Here is a 20930-nt window from a genome sequence, read left to right as displayed (position 1 = left end):
GCGATGAAAATTGATTACATACTTAAGGTGCTAAATAAATAAATAGGATGGAAATAGAATGGATCGAAAATGTACTTTATTACAATAAAATTTAGAAATTCGTATCATAATCGGGATGATGTCGACTCGATAAATTTGTTGTGCTGTCGTAGCCATCATATTTGCTGCTGACGTGGGATCCATTGTAATAATAGCCATTCCATTCCGACCGCCAACTATCGTACATGTTGTATTTTTTATTGTCTTGAAATGATTTTTCGACGAGTACCTTTAAATGGAGTAAAATGTACTATTATTTATCTCGCAAATAATATAAATTTTTAGTAATATGGAGCTCGGTAAAAGATGGTACAAAAAATGTTTCACAAATAAAAGTTAAATTGCATATATTCTATAAAAAGTTCCATCCGAAAGTTCTTATTTTTTTTTAAAAATAAATTCATATAATTTCAAGAACTCTAATCAATAGAATCGATTTTCACAGAAAAGTACTATAAGCGGACTCAAAACTATATAACTAGTTTGGAAGAAAATAATCATCTTCTATAGAACTTCAATTTGAAGGAATAAGTTTCTATTTGAGTTTGACATATTTCATATGGCAAAGATTTTACAATTGTAGGCAAAAATTTCATTGAAATTATGAATTAAATAATTTTAAACGTGAATTTGAATGTACCTTATTGGAAGTTGATTCGAAAGATTTCTCATTCCATGACACGTCAGGATCCGTCCATATGGTGTGCACAGGTTTTGAATAATCAGTGGATCTCTGAGTTATATTTTTCGATACTTCTTCATCGTAAATTGCAGACACTGATGGCTTTAATTTTGAACCATGGCGATTTAGAAGCTGAAAATCAATTACAATTGTAGATATCAACAATGTAATTTATTATAATTAGGCTGCTGGTCTTTATGCACTTATGGTGCACAATAATACTGATATTACAGTTTTATCACAAGAAATCTTTTAGTCAATTTCGAAAAAGATATTTTCGCTAGTTTTAGTTGTTACAAAATTAAATATCAAAATGAAAATTTGTATAAACAATATGAAATGTGATTATAATTAATACTAGAACTATGGTGCATTACAAGTACTCTGCAAGAATTCACTTATTCAGAGTTTTTTCTATATTGTATATATTCTATTTTCTGCTTAGTAAATAATAAATATTATTATATAGTGAAATTATAAATATATCTTATATTGATATGTTACTGACAACAGAAACGCCAAATATGATGATAAAGAGTAGTCCACCAACTCCAATTACAATTACAGCAATTGCCCACTGTGGTATCAATTTGTCATCTTTTTCAATGTACTGGGGAGTAGTAGCTTTTGGTATTACTAAAAAAGAAGGATTTTCATTATTATTATTATAAGCATTTCCTAAAATAAGTATTTATAATTTATAAATAAAATAGCGTACCAACGAAGTCCGTATATTTTGGATCAATAATAAATGATCCTAATTTTATCGTGTCCTTCATTTTCGTATCATTCCATCTGTTTGTGTTGTATGTATATAATGAATTGTGGAATACGGTTTTCAACTCTTGCGTGTTGATTTTTTGCTCCAAGTTAGTTAATTCGATAAAATAGTCTACCAGTATACTTCCTTTGCTGTAATTGTTCAATTTATTGCTTAATGAAAACTTTTCACATCTGTAAAAATTAGTGCGAACATTTACCTGAATGAATCGATCTTCACTTTTTTGTACCATTTTGTCAGAACAGAAGATTTGGAAAATATGAAGTTCATCTATAAAAAAAGAAGTAAATGATGTAGGATTTTACGAAATACGGGGATAGAGGCATTGTTAGATAAAAGGTTCAAAATGATTTTGAACCAATAGTAAATTACCGACATACATATATCATTCGATAGCTTATTAATTAAACTGAAATGTTTTCAAACGTATTCGTTGAAAATCTTTTTCTGAAATTCTTTTTCTTAAATTAGAGAAGCAGTATTCTTGTATTGTGTGCAAACTGATTTATTTAATTGTTGTTCCTTGTAATTTCAGACAATCTTGATTTTTGCAGAAAGATTATATGATAGAAGAAAAACTAAAAAGAATTTTATTAGTACATTATGGAATTTCATTTTTGACTTTATATTACTTTTTAATACACCGAATCTTATTTTACCGTTCTCTTTTCTTTTAGCCTAAACATTTTACCCTTAATCCAAGGGTTGAAATCTTGCGTAAATAATTGCGGTTTTAATGTAGTCACAAATTTACCTCTTGCTCGATCTCGTTGGCCAGTTTCTGCCATTCTTGAGTGTTTCGGTCAAGTAATTCTGGTACCCAGGTTGCGTTACCAATTATCTTAATCGTGCCAGCAACTTCGCAATCTTGTTCACAGATTCCCGGAGTAGTGGGTCTAGGTGTTGTGGTTGTTGTAGTCGTTGTCGAAGTACTCGATGTTACTTCGGTGATTGGTATAAGCGACGCATTCAGCGAAGATATGGTCGCCGTTCGGGCAGCTTCCAGCAATTTTTCTATAGAGATCGGCGTTGTCGATGGAGTCGGCCAACCAGTAAATTCTGTAGTAGCTCTGAAAGTTTAATTTTACTCTGAATTTCTATACTCAATTTGCATTTATAACGGAACTTGATTTAGTTTTTTAGTAATTAATTTTGTTCCCGTTCTATTTTCTGTTTTATTAAAATTTTGTCTACCAACGATTATCGGTACTTTTTAAAACGCGACATTACTAAATGCACTATTTCTATGCAAACTAATCGTACCATACCGTTTTTCTTCTGTGTATTAAGAAACCCAAAAAGTTTTGTAAAAACACCGTGTGAAGTTCCCATAAAAGAAATTCTTTACGATCGCTGCGTAAACCAACAGTGCAGCAAATCTATTATTATCGCTAGAATTTTCTTCACCGATTGTGAGAACAATGTCTAACATTCGGCTCACCTAGTCGGCCATCCTCTCTGTATTTTCAGTGTAACTGCGCCCGGCGCGTCGCCACGAGGCGTTTGCGGCGTAGTAATTTTGTGAATAGGCTTTCGGCCTCCTGGTCTGCTGGGAAACACAATTTTCAAACCACCAGATTTTGCGGTCGTGGAGGAAGCAGATTCCATTGTGGATGACTCGGCCTCCGCAGTCTGTACAGCGTGTTCTTCGCCGTCCTTCGAGCTCGCGGTGAGATTCTTATGCTTTTGTTCGTAATCACGCGGCAGCAAAGACGAAATATCGAATTGCGATTTCGCGAACAAATCTTGTATAGTTTTCTCCGCGGACGATTTCTCTGTCGAGACGTCCACGGGTTTCTTCGTGGCCGTCGTGGTAATTATGCTCCTCGCGGTCGAGCTTGCCTCGACCTTCTTCTTGTTATAATCCGGCGGTAATAACGACGAGATGTCGAGTTTCGATTTTGCAAGGATGTCGGTTAAAAGGGTGCTCTCGGTGACGGTGGAGTCTTCTTTCTTCAGTTTGTAACCTGCTGGCAAAAACGCGTTGATATCTTGCGCTACCACGTTGGTCTTCAGCCTTTTCGTGGTCGGTGCGGAGGTAGTAGTTGTGGTAGTTGCCAGTTGAATCGTTGCCTCGGACGTCGTTGTGCTCTTCGAGGGCCACCTGAATGACGAAAGGAATTCATCTTTATAATATCTTAAATAATACAGAGTGCCCGACTCTGCGGTAATGTATCGCAATAAATAGAATAACGAAAAATGTATGCATCCTTCAGTTTCTTAAATTATAAGGTACTGCCGTCTGCGATTATTACAAACTGCATTTTAACGAGCCGAAATTAACGCAACCATATATTTAGATTCTTTTTCCTTTACCGTTATCAATTTAATCCGTTCATTTTTCCTATAAATTGCATAAAATCCGCAGTCCAGTAATAAAAGATACGGTTCCGGTACAGTTAGAATATAGTTAAATATAATATTGAAAGAATTATTATTATTATAATAATCTTTATAATAATAATAATAAAGAATTACAAATCAGGGGCGCAATGAAACTGAGACCAGTGTTCTTATGAACATCGTAGGTGGGCGAATCGTGTATCAACCTGAATCCAATCTTCAAGGGCGCGGTGGTGCTGCCAGGATTCCTGACGACATAATCTCGCGGTAGAAGACCTTCCAGACTGTCCAGCGTGGTTTTGAACCGCGGTTCCGGCGTGACGTTCCCATGGTCGGTCCTCTTGTCATTATAGCGTCTCGGCACGAATTTACTGATCACCGGTGTCTTTGTAGTGGTAGTGAACCTTCGTCTGTTCTTTTCTCTGTCGGCGAGGACGTCCAGTTGCAGGGAATTGCCGGTCGCCCTGAGGTCGCTGACGAGAATACCGCTGGATAATTCGGATTGCACCCTGTCCAACTTGTCGATGATGCTCTCCGTGGACTCCGAGGGCGGGGAGGTCTTCTTCTCGCTGTTGGGGACGATGGGCTCCACGCGATCTATCACGGGAAACGGTAGGAACCGTGCGCCGGAAATGCTGCGACTCGTTTGCACGGACGCCAGGATCCTGGACGAGTCCTCCGTCGTGACGGTCACTCCCGGCTGTTCCGTCGTTGCCCTCGTTGTCAGAATCGTTGAAGGGGACGGCGGCGCGGCCATCTGCTCCACCGTGGTCGGCGCGGATGTCGTCGGGACGGATATCGTTCCGTTCACCACGCTTTTCGTCGTCACCACCGACACCACCGCCTCGCCGATCAGAATCGAGCTGTCGCTGGCTGACAAGTTCGTTTCTGCACCCGGCGGTCCGAGGATCGAGAAACTTTTGCGGCTCCCCTCCATCGACGAACCCTCCTCGGCGTTCGTTAGGGTGACCAGCGTGTCCAAGTCTTTCTCCTCGAGGAGGTCCGAGGAAGCGCTGGTTCCGTTTTTCGACGAACGAAGTTCGTCTTTTTCTTCGTCATCTCGCTCTTCTTCTTCTTCTTCCTCTTTCTTTTCGCCGATCTCCGATGAAACGCGTTTAGCCGTCTTCCTCGCCGTTCCTCCTATCCTCTTCTCTTCCGCTTCTTCCTTTTCTTCCTCCTCGACGTCCGGATAATCGAGGTGGTCGGCGTTCACTGAAAAATTAACGTTTCTTTCAAACCCTTGCGATCTTCTTTTTTGTAAATTGATATTGATATATATATATATATATACATATATCAATATCAATATATATACAATATAATATTATATATTATATTATAATATTATTATAATATATAATATAATTATAATAATATTATATATTATTATTATAATATAATATAATATATAATATATATATATTGATATATAAAATAAATTTATAATTTTGAGAATAATCTGAAACGTAAGGTAGAAGGTACGGTAGGGAGACTTCAACGCACGATAGAGAGACTCCAAAGCGCGGTAAAGAGAGCAACGGAGGCAGCAAAATGTTTCAGATCCGTTGAAACAGAAAAAGACAATTTTAAAAGCATTTGCTAAGAGACTGTTAGTCGATTAGGGAGAATTTACTGTACTATAGAGTGAAAATGGTAACTTATAACTCGTGTGTCGTTCACCACGTACGCTACTTTCTGACGAGCGAATGATGAAACGGGCTTATGCAATGTAGAATGCATTTAGAAAGATCACAACCGTACGATACTGTAACGTTACAACAGAAGAACAACGTGGGGTTAACAATAAGTGCGGTTCGCGCTGTTAAACAACGATCTCGGGTTATCGTCACAGTCAATTAATTCGTTCGTTCGTCTCGAATACCGATCGTTGTCGCCTGTTTCGCTGTCCCTATGCAATATTATTTGATTGTCAAATTAATGCTTGCACATCTTAGAAACTCTCATTCTGCTCGGTCGGCGGCGGTTTCTTCTTTGCGGTGTGAACGATATAAACAAAATATAAATAAAAATATATAATAAATATAATATAAATATAATACGATATAACAATAAAATATAAACAATATATTCCCCACGTGTTGAGACTTGTTAAGATTCGATTAGGAAGTGGTGCTGACTTCCATGCAGTATCACTTAAGACAATTGATCATATCGCTGACCAATAATTAAAAGAAGTTAATTTTAATGGAGGATATATACAGGGTGGGCCGCAGTTCGTAGTACAACCGGGAACTGGGCGATTCTACGCAGAAAAAAAATAAGAAAAAAATTTGGTACATCTTTTTATGCCGGACACCGTTTTCGAGAAAATCGACTTTAAAGCTTGTTCATCTTTCCGAAGAATTTAGTTGTCGTCTAATAATTATAATTATTTACCGACAGCGTCGTATCGTGATTTATTATTGTTCTCGTAATCCTCATAATAATAATAGGCATCGTATTGACTCGTCGACGGATCTTCAACGTAATCCTCGTCCCTCGGCGAGCCGTTCGTTCTCGAAGACAGATCAGCGGATGATCGTTCACGCGTCGCCGTGTCGCTGATTCCCTCGGGATTTTTCGATTGTTCGGGATCCGTTTTCGACTCCGATTCAGTCTCGTAATCGTCCTCGTAGACCACTTCCTCCTCTACCTCCTCGTGCACGTTGTCCTTCCCGTTCGTCTTCGACGTCTCCATGACGTTGTTCTCGTCCAAGGAGCGTGAAAACGGTTCCGCCGGCTTACCGGTCGGCGAGACATTTTTCTCTAGCTGCTCGTACACCGAATTCGTCGGTATTAACCGTGAAAATCGGTTGCTCGACCAGGACTCGGCCGTTCCTTTGAAACAGAAAATAGAATAGTATCGATTAAATAACATACTCTTTTACTAATTCAGAAATTATAATGTTCGAAATTATCTCGCTTCGTGTTCCACAATTAATTTTTATGGACGATCAAAGTTATGTCAAGATTATTTTAAAGTATCTTGTGTAAAATAACCAATATATAATCTTGGTATAACCTTGCTAAATTACGATTAACGAGCTTGAAAAGTTCGAGCCGAAAGCGACGGCCACGGAGAGCGAGTCGCGCGACGGAAGCGGGGAGGCGTAGCCCTCGCGATCCGAATGTTGCGTGCCGGTTAATTCCGAGCCCCGGTCTCCGTTATGCATTACTACTGTGTATAAAGTTGTGATCGGATATCGAATTTTGTAGGTTTGCGAATAGACGAAACGTTGTTGCGAACAGCTAATAAGAATTGGGAATTGTACAAGCGCGTTATTGTTGCTCTACGTGCGGGAAGCTAACGCGGTTTTGTGAGAAACTGTCCCGAGTCGTCTACGAAAGAAAGCAAACGCGCTTTCCAGCATTGTTTCTCCGCGTTTTGTAACAGCCGTTTGTTGGAAGAGGAGTACGTTTCGTTCGCTCATCTTCGTGGAAAATTCGGGCTGGAACAATGAACCACGTTCCATTCTCTGTCGTGATCTCTTAAGTAACCATTCATTCCGTGTTCGTTGACATTTTCACGATTATTCGAACGTACATTGTTGCCAATTTAAAAACTACGAAACAATCAGAATTTTATTTCTACTTTGTATTTTACCTCGATAATTGCTTCGGCAACAGAAATATAAAAAGATAAGAGATTTATATATTTATATAGTTATTTATATACTTATTACTTATATACTTATTTATATATTTATATACTTATATATAATATAAGTTATATAATGTTATATAATATAATATACTTATATATTTCTGTATTTCTATATTTATATTAAATTCTTCAAAACAGCAGATTTTCGGCCCATATTTTCGGCGTTCCGGTTCCCAATTCTTTCAATATTCCCTATTAAACGTGTTGCTAATTATCACAAAAATTTCTCACGTGATACGGATGCTTTCGTTCGGAAACGGCAGAGTAACCGAGGGCAATTTCGTGGACGTTACGGCGAATATAATCGCGGCAGTGACCGGCTTCTCCTAGTTTCCGATCGAAAAAAAAAGTAGGCTCCACTTTCGAGACTGTGCATGTATCACGAAAACCGATGAAACTCTTCTATCGACGAAGATACAACGATTTACGCGTTTCTCGACTTTCTTATTCGCCTGGTCGTTTAGCCAGGGACTTCCAACGATGTGGACGAATAACAATGTTGTAGCTTCTGCGATACACGCACCGTGCAAAATCCTGCGCCTGAATTCCAAAAAGCAACGAAGTTCAAACAGTGTTGCTAAAAAAAAACGTTGGACACATTTTTCTCGGGTCTGTGTTTTTTCCGTTTTAAATTTCACGATATTTTAGAATTTACTCTCGAGTTACAATAAATTCTACCCAATTGTTACTCAGTGTTTAAACAAAAATGAACCACTTGGGAAGAGGAGATACTATAAAAATAACTATAATAATATAATATATAACTATATAATAATATAATATATAACTATAATAATATAATATATAAATAACTATAAAAATCCCCTCTTCCCAAGTTGTCCATATTTGTTTTACAAGCCGAGCAACAATCGGGGAGAATTTATCGCACTTCGTAATCTTACGTTCAAGCCTCCAACCGTCGATAAAACATGAAACAAAAATTGATAACCACCAGGCCTCCGGTGAATGACCCGTTAATATTTAGCATCATTAACGATGTCCGTTTCACGCCGCTCGACGCCTACGCATCTTCCATGGCGAACGTTGCAAACGTAAGGAGAGTCGTTCGGATCCTATTTTCGCGATCCATCGTGTAACGATATTGCGAGTATCGTGAGCGCAGATTTATTTCAGAATCGGTTCCCCGAACACGGCGGGCCGGAGAAGAAGAATACCGGCGTATCTCGTGCGAAGTTCTATTATTCTGCGCACACAGTCACGAAACTCCGAGCGGCAACAATAAACGATATATAGTCACTGAAAAGGATTATATCAGCGCCGGGTTTCGTAACTGAAATAGTTCGGTGGGTGTGGCCATGATGGAATCGGCGGGCCTCGAGGTCTTTGAAATCCGTACGTAGCGTGGATTAACCCTTTCCGATGTTACCGCGATGATGACGGGTCAAACGTGACTAATTCGGAATTTCCGATTCAAACTGAAAAAGGATAATGTCGGTTAATATGGAATTCTGCTGTTTTCTAAGAATCTGATATAAATATATAGATATGTAGATATGTAAATATATAAATATGTAAATATGTAAACATATAAATATATAGATATGTAGATATATAAATATATAAATATGTAAATATGTAAATATGTAAATATATAAATATATAAATATATAAATATATAAATATGTAGATATATAGATAGGTAGATATATAAATATATAAATATGTAGATATATAGATAGGTAGATATATAAATATATAAATATAGTTGCGTATTATATAAATTTAATTTCATTCGAATTGCTCGAGGTTATTTCGCGTGCTGCCACAATACGTACTTGTCCACTCGTTACTCTCGCTACAGCGACATTCGCGTGCAAGCGCTGGAAGGGGCCGAGGCACGAATGCTATTCGCGTTAATCGCGCGAGGTCCCATAGAACAGAACCCGTTCGTTCCTACGTCCGCGGTCATTCGAACGTTCTTTTTACAGTTACGTCCGCGACACGTGCGCTTATTTATTTCCAGGCTGGTAAAGTTCACTTGCGCTTTTCAAGCCCGAGCCGGTTCACCGCGTTTCCTTTAAACAAGGGAAACGCCGCGAACCGGCAGATTATTTTTGGCTCTGTTTCGCAACCGATCTCTCTACGCGCGGTGGGACCGTTTCATAATCGTCGGCCAAAGCCGCGCGACGCGATTCGCTTTTGTTGCCTCCTATGCGATCTTCTGTTTCAGCTTTTACGAACAACGCGAACACACAATTCGAGCAACGAACGGGGGCTCACGGTCTTTTGAAAATAATCTAGCAATTCTTAGCCGCCCCTCTGAGTCGCTACTCGAGTGCCCAGGGTTAATTGGCGGTTTTATGGCGTGGGCGTTTGTATGTATGCGAGTAGAACCGTTAGGATTATTAGATAAATAATAACTGTAGCGAGAAATATTTAACAGTTCGTCGTTGCAAGACTGGTTCAGTTCACCGACCGTGCTCTAATCTCTGACGTCAATAGTTATTGCGTTAGATTATGGCGATCGTGTAAGTACATATAAGACACTAGATATATGTATCTCGCGTGAAAGTGTCGCGCGATTAATCGGCAACAGAAGTGCAAATTATCTTGCATCGCAAATTTTGATTTTCGTTAATATAGTTTCGTTTCGGTCGCGAAGTTCTGCCGATACAAGGGAATTATCTTTTCTCCGTCAAATAATCGTTAAACCTATATCGCAATAACTAGAGAATAGCTTGTATACAATAATAATATTATTATATATAATATATTTATTAATTATTATATAATAATAATAATAATATATAATAATACATATTACATATATATTTATACATAGACTAAATTGCGATAAAATGAAATAAACTAACAAATGCAATAAAATTGTCTCTTTCTGTATTAACGTGTTTGAAACATTTTGCTGTCTTCATTGAACTTTTTACCGCGCGTTGAAATCTCCCTACCACGCGTTCATGTCTCTCTACCACGCGTTGAAGTCTCTTTATCACGCGTTGAAGTCTCTTTATCACGCATTCAAGTCCCTCTCAACCACGTCACAGCTGCGATTGTATTATCCATTACCGACAAAAAAGCGAACGGAAATACAGTAGATTTTCCCTAATAACCTCGGTATCTATAAAAAAGAAAAACGAATATTCTAGGCACAATCTGAGCGTCAATTAGGGAGAATTTACTGTAATATCTTAGTTATATTTAACGAAAGATTATTATTTCTGTCTAGACAGCTAACCGAACTGGTAAAACGACTAGAGGAAAGTGATCAAATATGCGTATAAATAATGCGTAAAAATAACCTGCTACATCTAGGAAGATAACCGCTGTAACCGCGATTGACATTCTGATAAGTCCATAAACGTGCAACGTAATTTGAAATCGATTACACGATCAAATACCGGTAACGTATTTTCAGTGGAACTCGTTCGATACTTTCTCGATCGGCACACAGCAGGAAGTATCTGGTTGAATTCTAACGGGTGTACGTGCACGAAAGGAGCAAGAAGTCGCGCGTGCCAAAGCTTGGGCAACGAAGTTGTAAATAATAGGCCGAGTACAGCCGTTCTCCTTTCGATCGTCCTTCGACTTGATCGCTCGCATTCGCGGCGCACACATTCGCGCGAGTCCTTAAATTATGGTCGCTCGGTGAACAACCGATCATCGCTTTGTCAATTTCTCCACGAAGCTTGTCGGATTTTTTAAAACGTCTGTTCGCTTAATGGTATTTACTATTAATTGTAACTATATTAACAACAATTGATCGATTTGATAAATGACATTTTCCTACATTTCTAATAATCTGCGGAATATTAATTTAATTAAAATATAATGTCGCCTTAGTTTCTTTTATTTCCCTATCCCGACTTCTACCGTTATCGATGCTAACTTGTTATAAATAAACTATTGTAACCGAACAGTTACGAATAAGTGCTTTTAATACTGGTTGCTTTAGCAGTTCGGCGAGCTTAACAGTTATTACAGTTCCTCGAATGAATTCGTAATAGGCTTGTACCCGTTTAATAATCGACGAAACCGTTAACCTGTGCCACCGTGTGCATGCCATTACTCGTTGCAAATACGTATGTAGATGAGTACATACGTGTACGGTATATGTATCGGATAAAGAAGAATGCGAATAATTACTTGAACAACGAGACAAGAACGCGAGAGTATTTATACCTTCTCGATCTCATCAATTAGAAATGCATGCTTCTGCTGCGCTGATTAAAACCATTATCCGTTGCCTTCAGAGTCGCCTTATAAACAACCGGTACGGCCTCGCACGATTTCAAATCAATTAAAATGGCGACCATTTCGCTGCCGGTGCCTGTATCGCGTCTATCGTACGCACATTTGCATATCGGTATCGAGCTTCAAACGTTACGTGCTCGTTACGTGAAAATGCGACAAAACAAAATCCGATATCGGGAAGAACCGGAGCCGTGCTATCGCTGTAGCGTCCACGTTACCATGGAATGTACTATCAGATCAAATTTTGCTTCTCGATCGTTGCCACGGACGTACAGTTTACTCGCTAAAATACACGGGCACCACCTGAAAAGGAATAACTTTTTAAAAATTGTTCGCGATGAGCTGAATTTTGTTGCGTTGATCCTCGGAGAAACTGAATCGTAATTGAAAAATTGTGATTCGGTTGGGACGATAAGAAGTATCAGAAACGTTACCAAAATCGAGTGCCTCGTTTCACCCTATTCTGTTGAATTTTCAGAGGTTTCGTACACTCTCGAAACGCGCTGCGTTTAGGCATCATTCTCACTGGTATTGTTGGCCACGATATAGCGTGACCGGTGCTGCTCTATGTATAGCGTGCAACGCGAATCCAGCGCCTTTTACATTCACGTCGGATAAGAGAAGTTACGGTACAATAAGCAGGAAACATGTTATTTCAAAACATCGTCATAACGCCGCGAACATGGTAGGGACAGGAAAAGAGTTGGCCGCTTAACTTCGTGCGTTCATGCAAATGCCTGTTTTTCTAGAATCTCTCTCTCTCTCTCTCTCTCTCTCTCTCTCTCTCTGGAAGAAACCGGAATCTTACTTCGAACTTATGTACATAGACTGTTATAGCACCCTATTACAGTTTAAGAAAATAGCGTGAAACGCTGCGAAAGATCTTAAAGAAACATCGTCTTAAAAGGGTCGTTGTAATTCGATGGAATAAACGGCGGTATTCGATCGATTTCAAAATGGTTTTCCGGCATCAAATCATCGCGATCGATGCGCGATTAATTGTACAATTTTCTGATTAACAATCTTCCAATTGCAACGCAGAACTTACCGAGTAATTTTTTCCATTCTTTCGCCAAACTTTCGTAATTGATAAACATGTCCAAGGATCTAGAGTATGTTTTTCGAACGATTAAACAAAGAAAATTATATGAAAAATGTTTTCTCCGTGGCGAACAGGAAGATACAATTACTTACAGAATCGAGATTATCCACAAATTTCGATCAAATTTTCAGCACGCATATAAGTTATCGAAATCCACGAATGGCATTGTTTAAATTTTTGTTGTAGGTCCAGATAAAAAAGTTGAAAAACGAGTTTCTTTTGGTCATCCCGAAGTGATAGTAAAATTTCAAAAAGTCACCGCCTAGTAGACTGGCCCCTTTATTATCTAAAAAGAAATTCAAGTAGTAACTTGAAGTTCAGTTTTAAAAATGTTGTTGCGTTTTGAAAGTTGTACGCGCAATTTGGTGTGTTCCCGATTAAAGCTATTAATTTAGAGGTTAGTCGTCGGGACACGTCGCTTTTTACGCGACTTTCTTTTCTATAGCTCTCCGGCCTGCATTAATTATGTCTATGTCCGTTGTGCTAGATTTGCCTCGTACTAATTATCCTTTCGTATCTTCTATTAATATACAGCTAAGTATATTCCTCCCGCACGGTAACCTAAAGTGCGTTTACGCGGTGCACGTAGTGTCGAGACTAATACCGCATCGATACCTATATCGATACCAGTCGACAAATTAACTTAGTGATTAATTTCAATTTCGATTCATATCGATTTTAACCACTTAGGCGCATCGATCTATTTGTAAGATCAATTTCGTATGTTTTTTTTTCGATCGAACTGGGTGCAGTTTCTTTCGGCAAGTTGTTCTAGAATTATTCTAAAATGTGCGAAATTGATGAATATGTTTCGCAAGCATTCTAAATCGTAGGAGAAAGATTTTTGTTGTAAGATGTAAAATTGTCATTTCCTTACGACGTGTATACACGTCGTAATACACATCCACAGATAAGAGGTTAAGTACTTTGGTATCGAATAATTTGAATGTCATCAATAATCTCAGTATCGATTCCATCACATAGGTATGTGGCACATTAATTTCTATCAAATATATATATAATATATTATAATTATATATTATTATAATAATTATAATAATTATATTATAATACTTATTATATTATACGTTGCATTATGTATGGCAGATAGCATGAAATTCTACGCGGCGGCGGAATAGGATTCTCTCCGGTAGAAAGAGAAGGACTGAATCATCATTTCTCATTCGCGTCCGTGATCCAAAAATAGTGTTTCGAGTTGTCCAGGGAATGTGATCCGGTTGAGGCTGGCCTTTTTTCTTTCACATTTTATTCGGAGTCGAATTGCGGCGCATAGCGCGCGGGACAGTGACCAAAGGACTCGGAAATACGTGTAAACACCCGACGAATGCGAACACAAACGAGCATTCCCCGAATACAAATTTTATGGAGATCGGCTGGTCATATTTTATACGGTTATTTTTCTGCTGATAACAAAATATTCGTACGATGCCAGGCACCGATTTATATGCCGGATATTTTACAATTAATTTTGAAAAACGTAGAAAATCCGCGATGAGATAATTCGAAGGTTTAAACAGGTAGCATCGCGATGCGCTAGTTTACGAATTTATTATGTCACGAAAAGAACTGTTAAGCGACTATTATTTTGAAATAACTGAAATAATGAAATAATAATTATTTTGAAATAATAATGTTATACTTCCACGCAGGATATTGTAATAATTCGTTTAATGGATGATGTTGCAAAGCGCGATGAGACCTTCGTGAATTCCATAATCTCATCCGAAATTGAATCATCGTATTGGGAAAATCCAAGAGAACGCGTCGAATCTTTCGATCTGAAGAACACATTCATTACTGGAACTCGCGGGATAGGCCTCGTCGCTTATTAAACTATTTGCTGCACCAGGAGCAACAAAAGTGATCACGGGCATGTAAATGATCATGAAGTAAAATAACATGTTATGCGAAATAATAATTCAAATAATGTTGTTACAATTGTGCCCAGGTCTGGTACTCGAGCATGACTCCCGGAAATGTTATAGATCACGGCAAGGAAAATTAGGAAAAATCTCCGTACGTAGTGGACAAGATCGTCGAACGTGATTTGCAAGTAGCGTTACGGAATTACGCGGTAAGGCGATCGAGCGTCTTCCTGTAAATCTGTTAACCTTGAGAAAGAAACTTCGGAGAAAGTGAATGTCAATGTGCACGGCGATATTGAAACTTCTTGTGCAGTTTTCCTAAGAGTTTTCACACGTTTACACCGCAGAGTTTTCACATGTTGGCACAATTACACGGTTCCGTACCGTGCGACCGATGCGGTTATGATAGATCGTTTAACGGTTCGCGTTCATGTTTTAACATTAAAAATTGAACTTTCGAAACGGGGAAAGTGTATAATAGTTCGCAGACAGATCAGGTATTCTCCAAGATAAGATGCGACTGATTCTCATCTTTGTTCCTATATCGTTTATATTCTTTTCGAGGTCATCGCAAATCGATCGAAATATTTGTTATTAGTAGGTCGAAAGAAAATGATAAGAAAAGAAAGTTCTGTTAAAATTTGAGGGAAGGCGCTCGTCGATAAATTCTTTTATAATATATTATATTATTAATATAATATATATATATCATTAATATATTATATTATTATATTAAATATTATTGTATTAAATACGCAGAAAGTCTGTTCCGATAGTTTATTTTCAAGTAAAATATCAGTTACCCTGTTCTTTTTGCAACCAAAGTTTCATGTTTCGTCTAATTTGCATATGTTAAGAAAATAAACAGCGAGAAAGTTGAATAGTCACTTTCTACTTACATTATGTTCTTTCCAGCCAACAGGACCCGGTAAAATTCTTTACGAAGAAAATTTGGAAATTCGGCGGGCACAGTTCGGACCGAACAGGATGTTGCCGAACAAAACTTCGAAAAGGCGGTTATCCGAATGGTTCTTACACAATAGGTAATAACGAAGAATAATCTGTAAATTGCGTAAATCTTAATCCGCCTTTGTGTCGGGTCACAATGTCGAATCAGATGTATCCGTTTTAGGAAATCGCGACGGCTATTCGTCTTGTTATTGCCCCCCCCCCTCCCTCCCTCCCTCAACAATGGAGGTGCAATTGCGTTATCGCGGTATATGTAACTCGTGTATGGAATTGCAATTCTATTGTATCGAGTGGTGCACGCCATCCCGAGAATGCAAACCAGCGTTACTCGATAACCGTTCATCGTTGGTCCTATTAACGGAATACCCGAATACTGAATATACAGTAAGTTCTCCCTAATTGACGCTCATTTTTTTTTAGGAATCGCTAAGAAATGATTCTTCAAAATCCTCGAATAAAGATTCTTCGCAGCGAACATCAAGCTCAAGGATCGCACTAACGTGGGCATTATTCTCCTGAAATGTGAGAAAATCAATGAATAATAATTTTTCATCGTTCAAAGTACCTTTGAAAGCTGAACCTACCGAACCGGTCTAAATCCATTCAGTCTTGACATTGTTACGAGGCAACGTACACCGGTCATTTTTAGTACTCTATATTATTTTACTATTACTATAATAAATAATATATAATAAATAATTATTAATTATATAATATATAATAATTAATATATATTATATAATATATAATATATAATTATTAATATATAATATATAATAATTAATATATATTATATAATATATAATATATAATAAATAATTATATATAATTATTATAATTACTATAATATCACTTTACTATTGCGAAGGGAGGAGGGTCGCTGATCTAGGAAAGGTTGGGAAACCCTGCCCGTAACCGATAACTGGGAATGTCGTTTTTTCTTTTCGTGAACGGGAGTCTGGTAGACGACTACTTTGCTGCAACGATATACTCTGTTTTGCGTTCCGCGCGTCTGATAGCGCTGACATCACGCAGCCGTGCAATCCTTTCACGGGCAGAGCGCAGAGGTTCTCGCGGCCTGGCGGGTTCGCGGGAGATTTATGGGATTCCTGGCGGAATTTTTGCCGCCACGCGAGACTCCTTTCGATTCCTCGGTGCACACACATTGTTATCGAATGATTTGTAACCGGTGGGCACGCCGGGTCGCGCCGGGATCGGACACCGAAGGTTTGTTCAACCGGGACCGTTGAAATGTTCCGTTCGATTTTGACGACGTAACACGGGTAGATCGGATAGGCGGTACGTTTGTATGTATCTACATATTTGTGTAATCCGGCGAGCCGTCTGTGTATGGTTGTCACGATCCACTGGCCGCAGACTTTCTGTTGCGCTTGATTCGTATTCGTCGCGACTCTCAATAGTCGATGGGCAAGAAATGTTAATGCGATGAAAATCGAATGAAAATCGAAACGAAAGTCCTGTCATTTTCCTACGCTTGTTTCGTATCGCGAATTTCCCTCGAGAAACCGCATCAACTACTGAATCTATAATAGTTTTTCTGACTTACAGAATTTCCATGCGACACGACCTACAACAAGGGAACTCCGGTGACTCATGCACGCTGATTTTGACGAAACATTGCATAAGGGAGGACCAACCGACTTTCTCAACGATAGAGCCGTATTTAAGGCTGTACAGAGTTTACAGAAAATGTTGATCGACCTATGGTGAAATTGCGGTGAGAAAGCGTGCGCGCAGTGTATTCGAAAAATAAATATTTTTCCGCATTTGAATGACTGCAGGCGAGCACAGGGCACAGCGTGGCCGTAGATCCGAAGTATGTGGATTCAACCGATTCCAATTATTTTAGCTTAAATTTCAGATTTCAGATAATACTTAATATATATATATATATACTTAATATAATATTATTACATTATTATAATATAGCGCTATATATCAATATAATAATATTATTAATATTTAATATTTTTCTCTTAATATTTTCTGATCAAACGAATAATTCATTAATTTTCTCCTGGTAGGTAAAGCGAGATATTACGTTACGAGAAGTTCGGATTGTAACAAGTATCATACTCCGGATACTTGGATATCCGGACAATAAAAATGAGTGCTCTAGCATAGGATACTCCAAAGTCGAACGTGACAGTACCCAGGAACGTCACACGTGCGTCAGATGCCGTGACCGGGGAATATTGTTTGATACATAGATGGGAACGTGGCTGTTTCTTGTCGATGGTCCTCAAGGACACGGCGGAGCGGGAAAGTGCCCTCGCGGGTGTAGGTAACTACTGAAACGTACTCACCTTGTTGACAGCCGACCGCAAGGAAGCAGCAGCTGAGAACGAGACAAGTGGGTATCGTTCTTATGGACCAGCTATCGGTCCCCTTGCGCCTCGACATTTTCCTTCGGGCACTGTTCGAAGCCACACTATCGGTGAAACACACCTCTGATAAACGACGATGTCTCGAGGCAATTCGCCCAGGCTGTCAGTACAACACTGTCATCGTTCACTGTGGTCGATTCGCGGCGGGTGCTGGATTACCCGACCTGGTCACCGGTGCCGTCGGTGGCTATCGATGGACAACGGACGGACACATCGCTGCCGCAGAAATTAATTGTAACCAAAGGAAAGAGGACGACACGTTTGCGAGGACGGCGCGCTTGTCACTGGCCACAGCTAGAAAGCAAAATCCCACTTTCACTTGGTGGTGCGCGCCTCGCGAGGCGGAGCTGGCACGCCGAGGCCATCGGGGTCTTTCCCTCTCTCTTTGTTCCTCTCTTTCCACAGCGGGCAACGTCGGCTCTCCCCGACTATAACGCATGTTCATACACGTCTCTTTGTGACGATCAAATTCGAGGGACTCCGAGATCTTCTGAAAAACTCCAGGGTCCGGGTTCGGTGGCAATTTTAGCGCGTCCCGCTGGGTTTCGCGTGTACGTACAGGTTGCATCAAAAAAGGGTGCCGCGAACCGGACATGCGGCGATTCCGTGACACTGCCGGTAGACTCAGAGATTCCCGTATAACGCGCGATCCTACAACACGGATTCCTGTAACGCGTTGCGAAGATATTGCGACCGGACAGTTTTCCATGTAATTAAATGCGATTAAATGCAGCAAAATTACACGGAGACAGAGACGTTGGAATATGTAACTTTGGACGACTTTGGACATTGACTAACTGCCGACACTGGACAAACGCTTTTTCGGTTTTGTTTAACTAAATTGCAAGGAATTTTTTCAAACAATCAACATGTTTCGCTGATTTACGTTACGCGATTTATAACAGGGATTTGTACAACGTGTAACGGATCATCGCGTTATACTTAAAGGGTCACATACCTTTGAACTATTAACCCTTTGAAAACGAATGCCGACTTGTATTTTATTCTAGCAGTGTTTCGCAGCAGGCACATGATTCGCTTATGTAGATACTCGATACGTTGTTCGTTTCATCAATTATTTAAGTCTTTGATACATGTCCGTTTCCTTAATTATTTATGTCTTCGACACGTGATTAGGTACCCTGAAGAGAATGTTCTTAGTACTTTAAAAATGTATATCTTCGTCTAAGAACAATTAACCCACCTGGTACTAGGCCGGAATCATTTTTGACCCGCGTTAACTTTAAAGTCCCCACCGCCGACTTTGCTGCTTTTGTGACGGAGACACCTGTGCGCGTTTCTATGCCTGTCTCAAACCGTCCCACGTTAGGGAACCTCGAGGAACCGTGAACGTGTCTTCTGTGTCAGCGAAATATCGGCGCGGGTCGAAAACGACCCCTGGCACAACACAACGCCACATGTTCCAGTATTTGAAGGGTTGAACAAGCGAAAAATTTAATACGTTCAGATATGATGCGGCGAAGACAGAGGTCGAGCATGAGGCAGAGTTTGATGATGTCAAGGGTGAAATCATGACTTACCGAAGATTCGATAAGAAGATAATGGAATGACGTTGGTGTACAATGATAAGTGATGATCGTGGAATGACGTTGCCGTACAATATAACGTTAACAATAATAAGTGATGTAGCAACAAATAGTAGTAATAAGAAGAAGGAGAAAAATAAGGATTAAAGTGATGGAGTAGGACATAACAAGTACTATTTCCAAAATCGGCTCCGACGAGTAACAATATGGTTCCTTTTGTCTACATTTCTGTGGAAACAACAAATCCTGTTTCAGACAAAGGCGCGCAGAGACGCATCCGGTACCGCTGGTAGTGGTTCGGTATAACTGGTTATGGTTAAATACCTGCTACTGTATTATGCAAAAAAGAAAAACAGTCGGTTGTGTGTAATGATGATCAACCAAAAAATATTATCTGTAGTCTGTATCAAAATGGCCTCTCTCTCTCTCTCTCTCTCTCTCTCTCTCTCTCTCTCTCTCTCTCTCTCTCTCTCTCTGGAAAAAAGCCATTAGAACATTATCGTGATCCTTATTCCGTCATAATAATACTTTCCCCGGTTGCGCCGACCTTGCCCGTCCTTTCCCTTTCGAACCCATCTAGTTTCTCGTCGAATGCGAGAAATGAATTAATATTAATATAAATTATAATAATTAATATAATATATAATAATAATAATATAATATATAATAATTAATATAAATATAAATTATAATAAAAATGAATTAATATTCAGAGTAGAGAGACAGTATATTGATTCGCAAAGGTCGTCTGCGGCCGGCAAGGGTTAACGATCATGTTCCAACAGGATAAAGTCAACTCCAACAAATATATTCGCGAAGGTCTTGGCGAAGGACACGCCCGTGTTATAACATTCCTGGATCGCATTCCCCAGAATATAAAGAGGGCGTCGGTAACTTCGATAAAAACCTGCCGGGTCGTAAAGTGTGTTATAGTATATAAAACGGGGCTCGCATGAATACATTTACTGGAAGTTTCCAAAAATTACTTACTATTCATTATTTCAAATCTCTTGTGCGCGGTGTCCTTGAAATCAATTTTCTCAAATTAGCATGCAGTTTAGTTAAAAACGTGACGTCAAGGGTGATATCAATTATTTGATTTTGCGATCATATCGAAGAGTCCTGTGAAGATGATATTCAAGAGCTGTTGTTAAGTTATTAAGCTTTATTATTCGAATCTCTGCAGGAATTTCGTAACGCGAACTATGGTATCTTACCCTAAACTTTGAAAGCTGTTTTCACTCCTCCAATATGAGCGACAGCAATTTTTAAAAAATCT

At 39.1% G+C, this 20930-nt stretch overlaps 1 protein-coding gene and 2 long non-coding RNA genes across 12 annotated transcripts; 1 reads left to right on the top strand and 2 right to left on the bottom strand.

Annotated features, from left to right (window-relative positions):
- Positions 1-54: 54 nt before the first annotated feature.
- On the bottom strand, positions 55-18466 carry LOC117224107 (uncharacterized). 3 transcript variants are annotated; one of them, XM_076525848.1, is made up of 11 exons: positions 12934-13081; positions 12788-12846; positions 6243-6683; positions 4052-5057; positions 2944-3606; positions 2257-2572; positions 1702-1772; positions 1440-1633; positions 1230-1357; positions 680-853; positions 55-268 (listed from the first exon to the last, which is right to left on the bottom strand). In XM_076525848.1, the coding sequence occupies exons 2-11, from the start codon at positions 12834-12836 to the stop codon at positions 92-94; spliced, it is 3219 nt and encodes a 1072-aa protein (XP_076381963.1). In that variant the 5' UTR covers positions 12837-12846; positions 12934-13081; the 3' UTR covers positions 55-91. The 3 variants fall into 3 exon arrangements, with proteins under 3 accessions (XP_076381963.1, XP_076381964.1, XP_033332691.1); XM_076525849.1 differs by lacking the exons at positions 12788-12846; positions 12934-13081 and adding exons at positions 11668-12042; positions 12174-12505; XM_033476800.2 differs by lacking the exons at positions 12788-12846; positions 12934-13081 and adding an exon at positions 18024-18466.
- LOC143260453 (uncharacterized) lies at positions 7420-8795 on the bottom strand. The gene is made up of 2 exons (XR_013034649.1): positions 8412-8795; positions 7420-8086 (listed from the first exon to the last, which is right to left on the bottom strand). It is a non-coding gene; the product is annotated as an uncharacterized LOC143260453 (long non-coding RNA).
- Positions 13502-20368, top strand: LOC117224108 (uncharacterized). Of its 8 annotated transcripts, none has more exons than XR_004491128.2 (8): positions 13502-13825; positions 13949-14253; positions 14512-14736; positions 14811-14936; positions 15643-15770; positions 16117-16218; positions 17266-17533; positions 17742-20368. It is a non-coding gene; the product is annotated as an uncharacterized LOC117224108 (long non-coding RNA). The 8 variants fall into 8 exon arrangements; XR_004491127.2 differs by having other exon boundaries at positions 13949-14379; XR_013034646.1 differs by adding an exon at positions 16565-16923 and having other exon boundaries at positions 13949-14736.
- The last annotated feature ends 562 nt before the right edge of the window (positions 20369-20930 follow it).

The sequence above is a fragment of the Megalopta genalis genome, chromosome 13, assembly GCF_051020955.1.
Source record: "Megalopta genalis isolate 19385.01 chromosome 13, iyMegGena1_principal, whole genome shotgun sequence".
Classification (NCBI taxonomy): Eukaryota; Metazoa; Arthropoda; class Insecta; order Hymenoptera; family Halictidae; genus Megalopta; species Megalopta genalis.
Note: the sequence above shows the minus strand (reverse complement) of the source record. Positions and strands in the feature narration are given on the sequence as shown.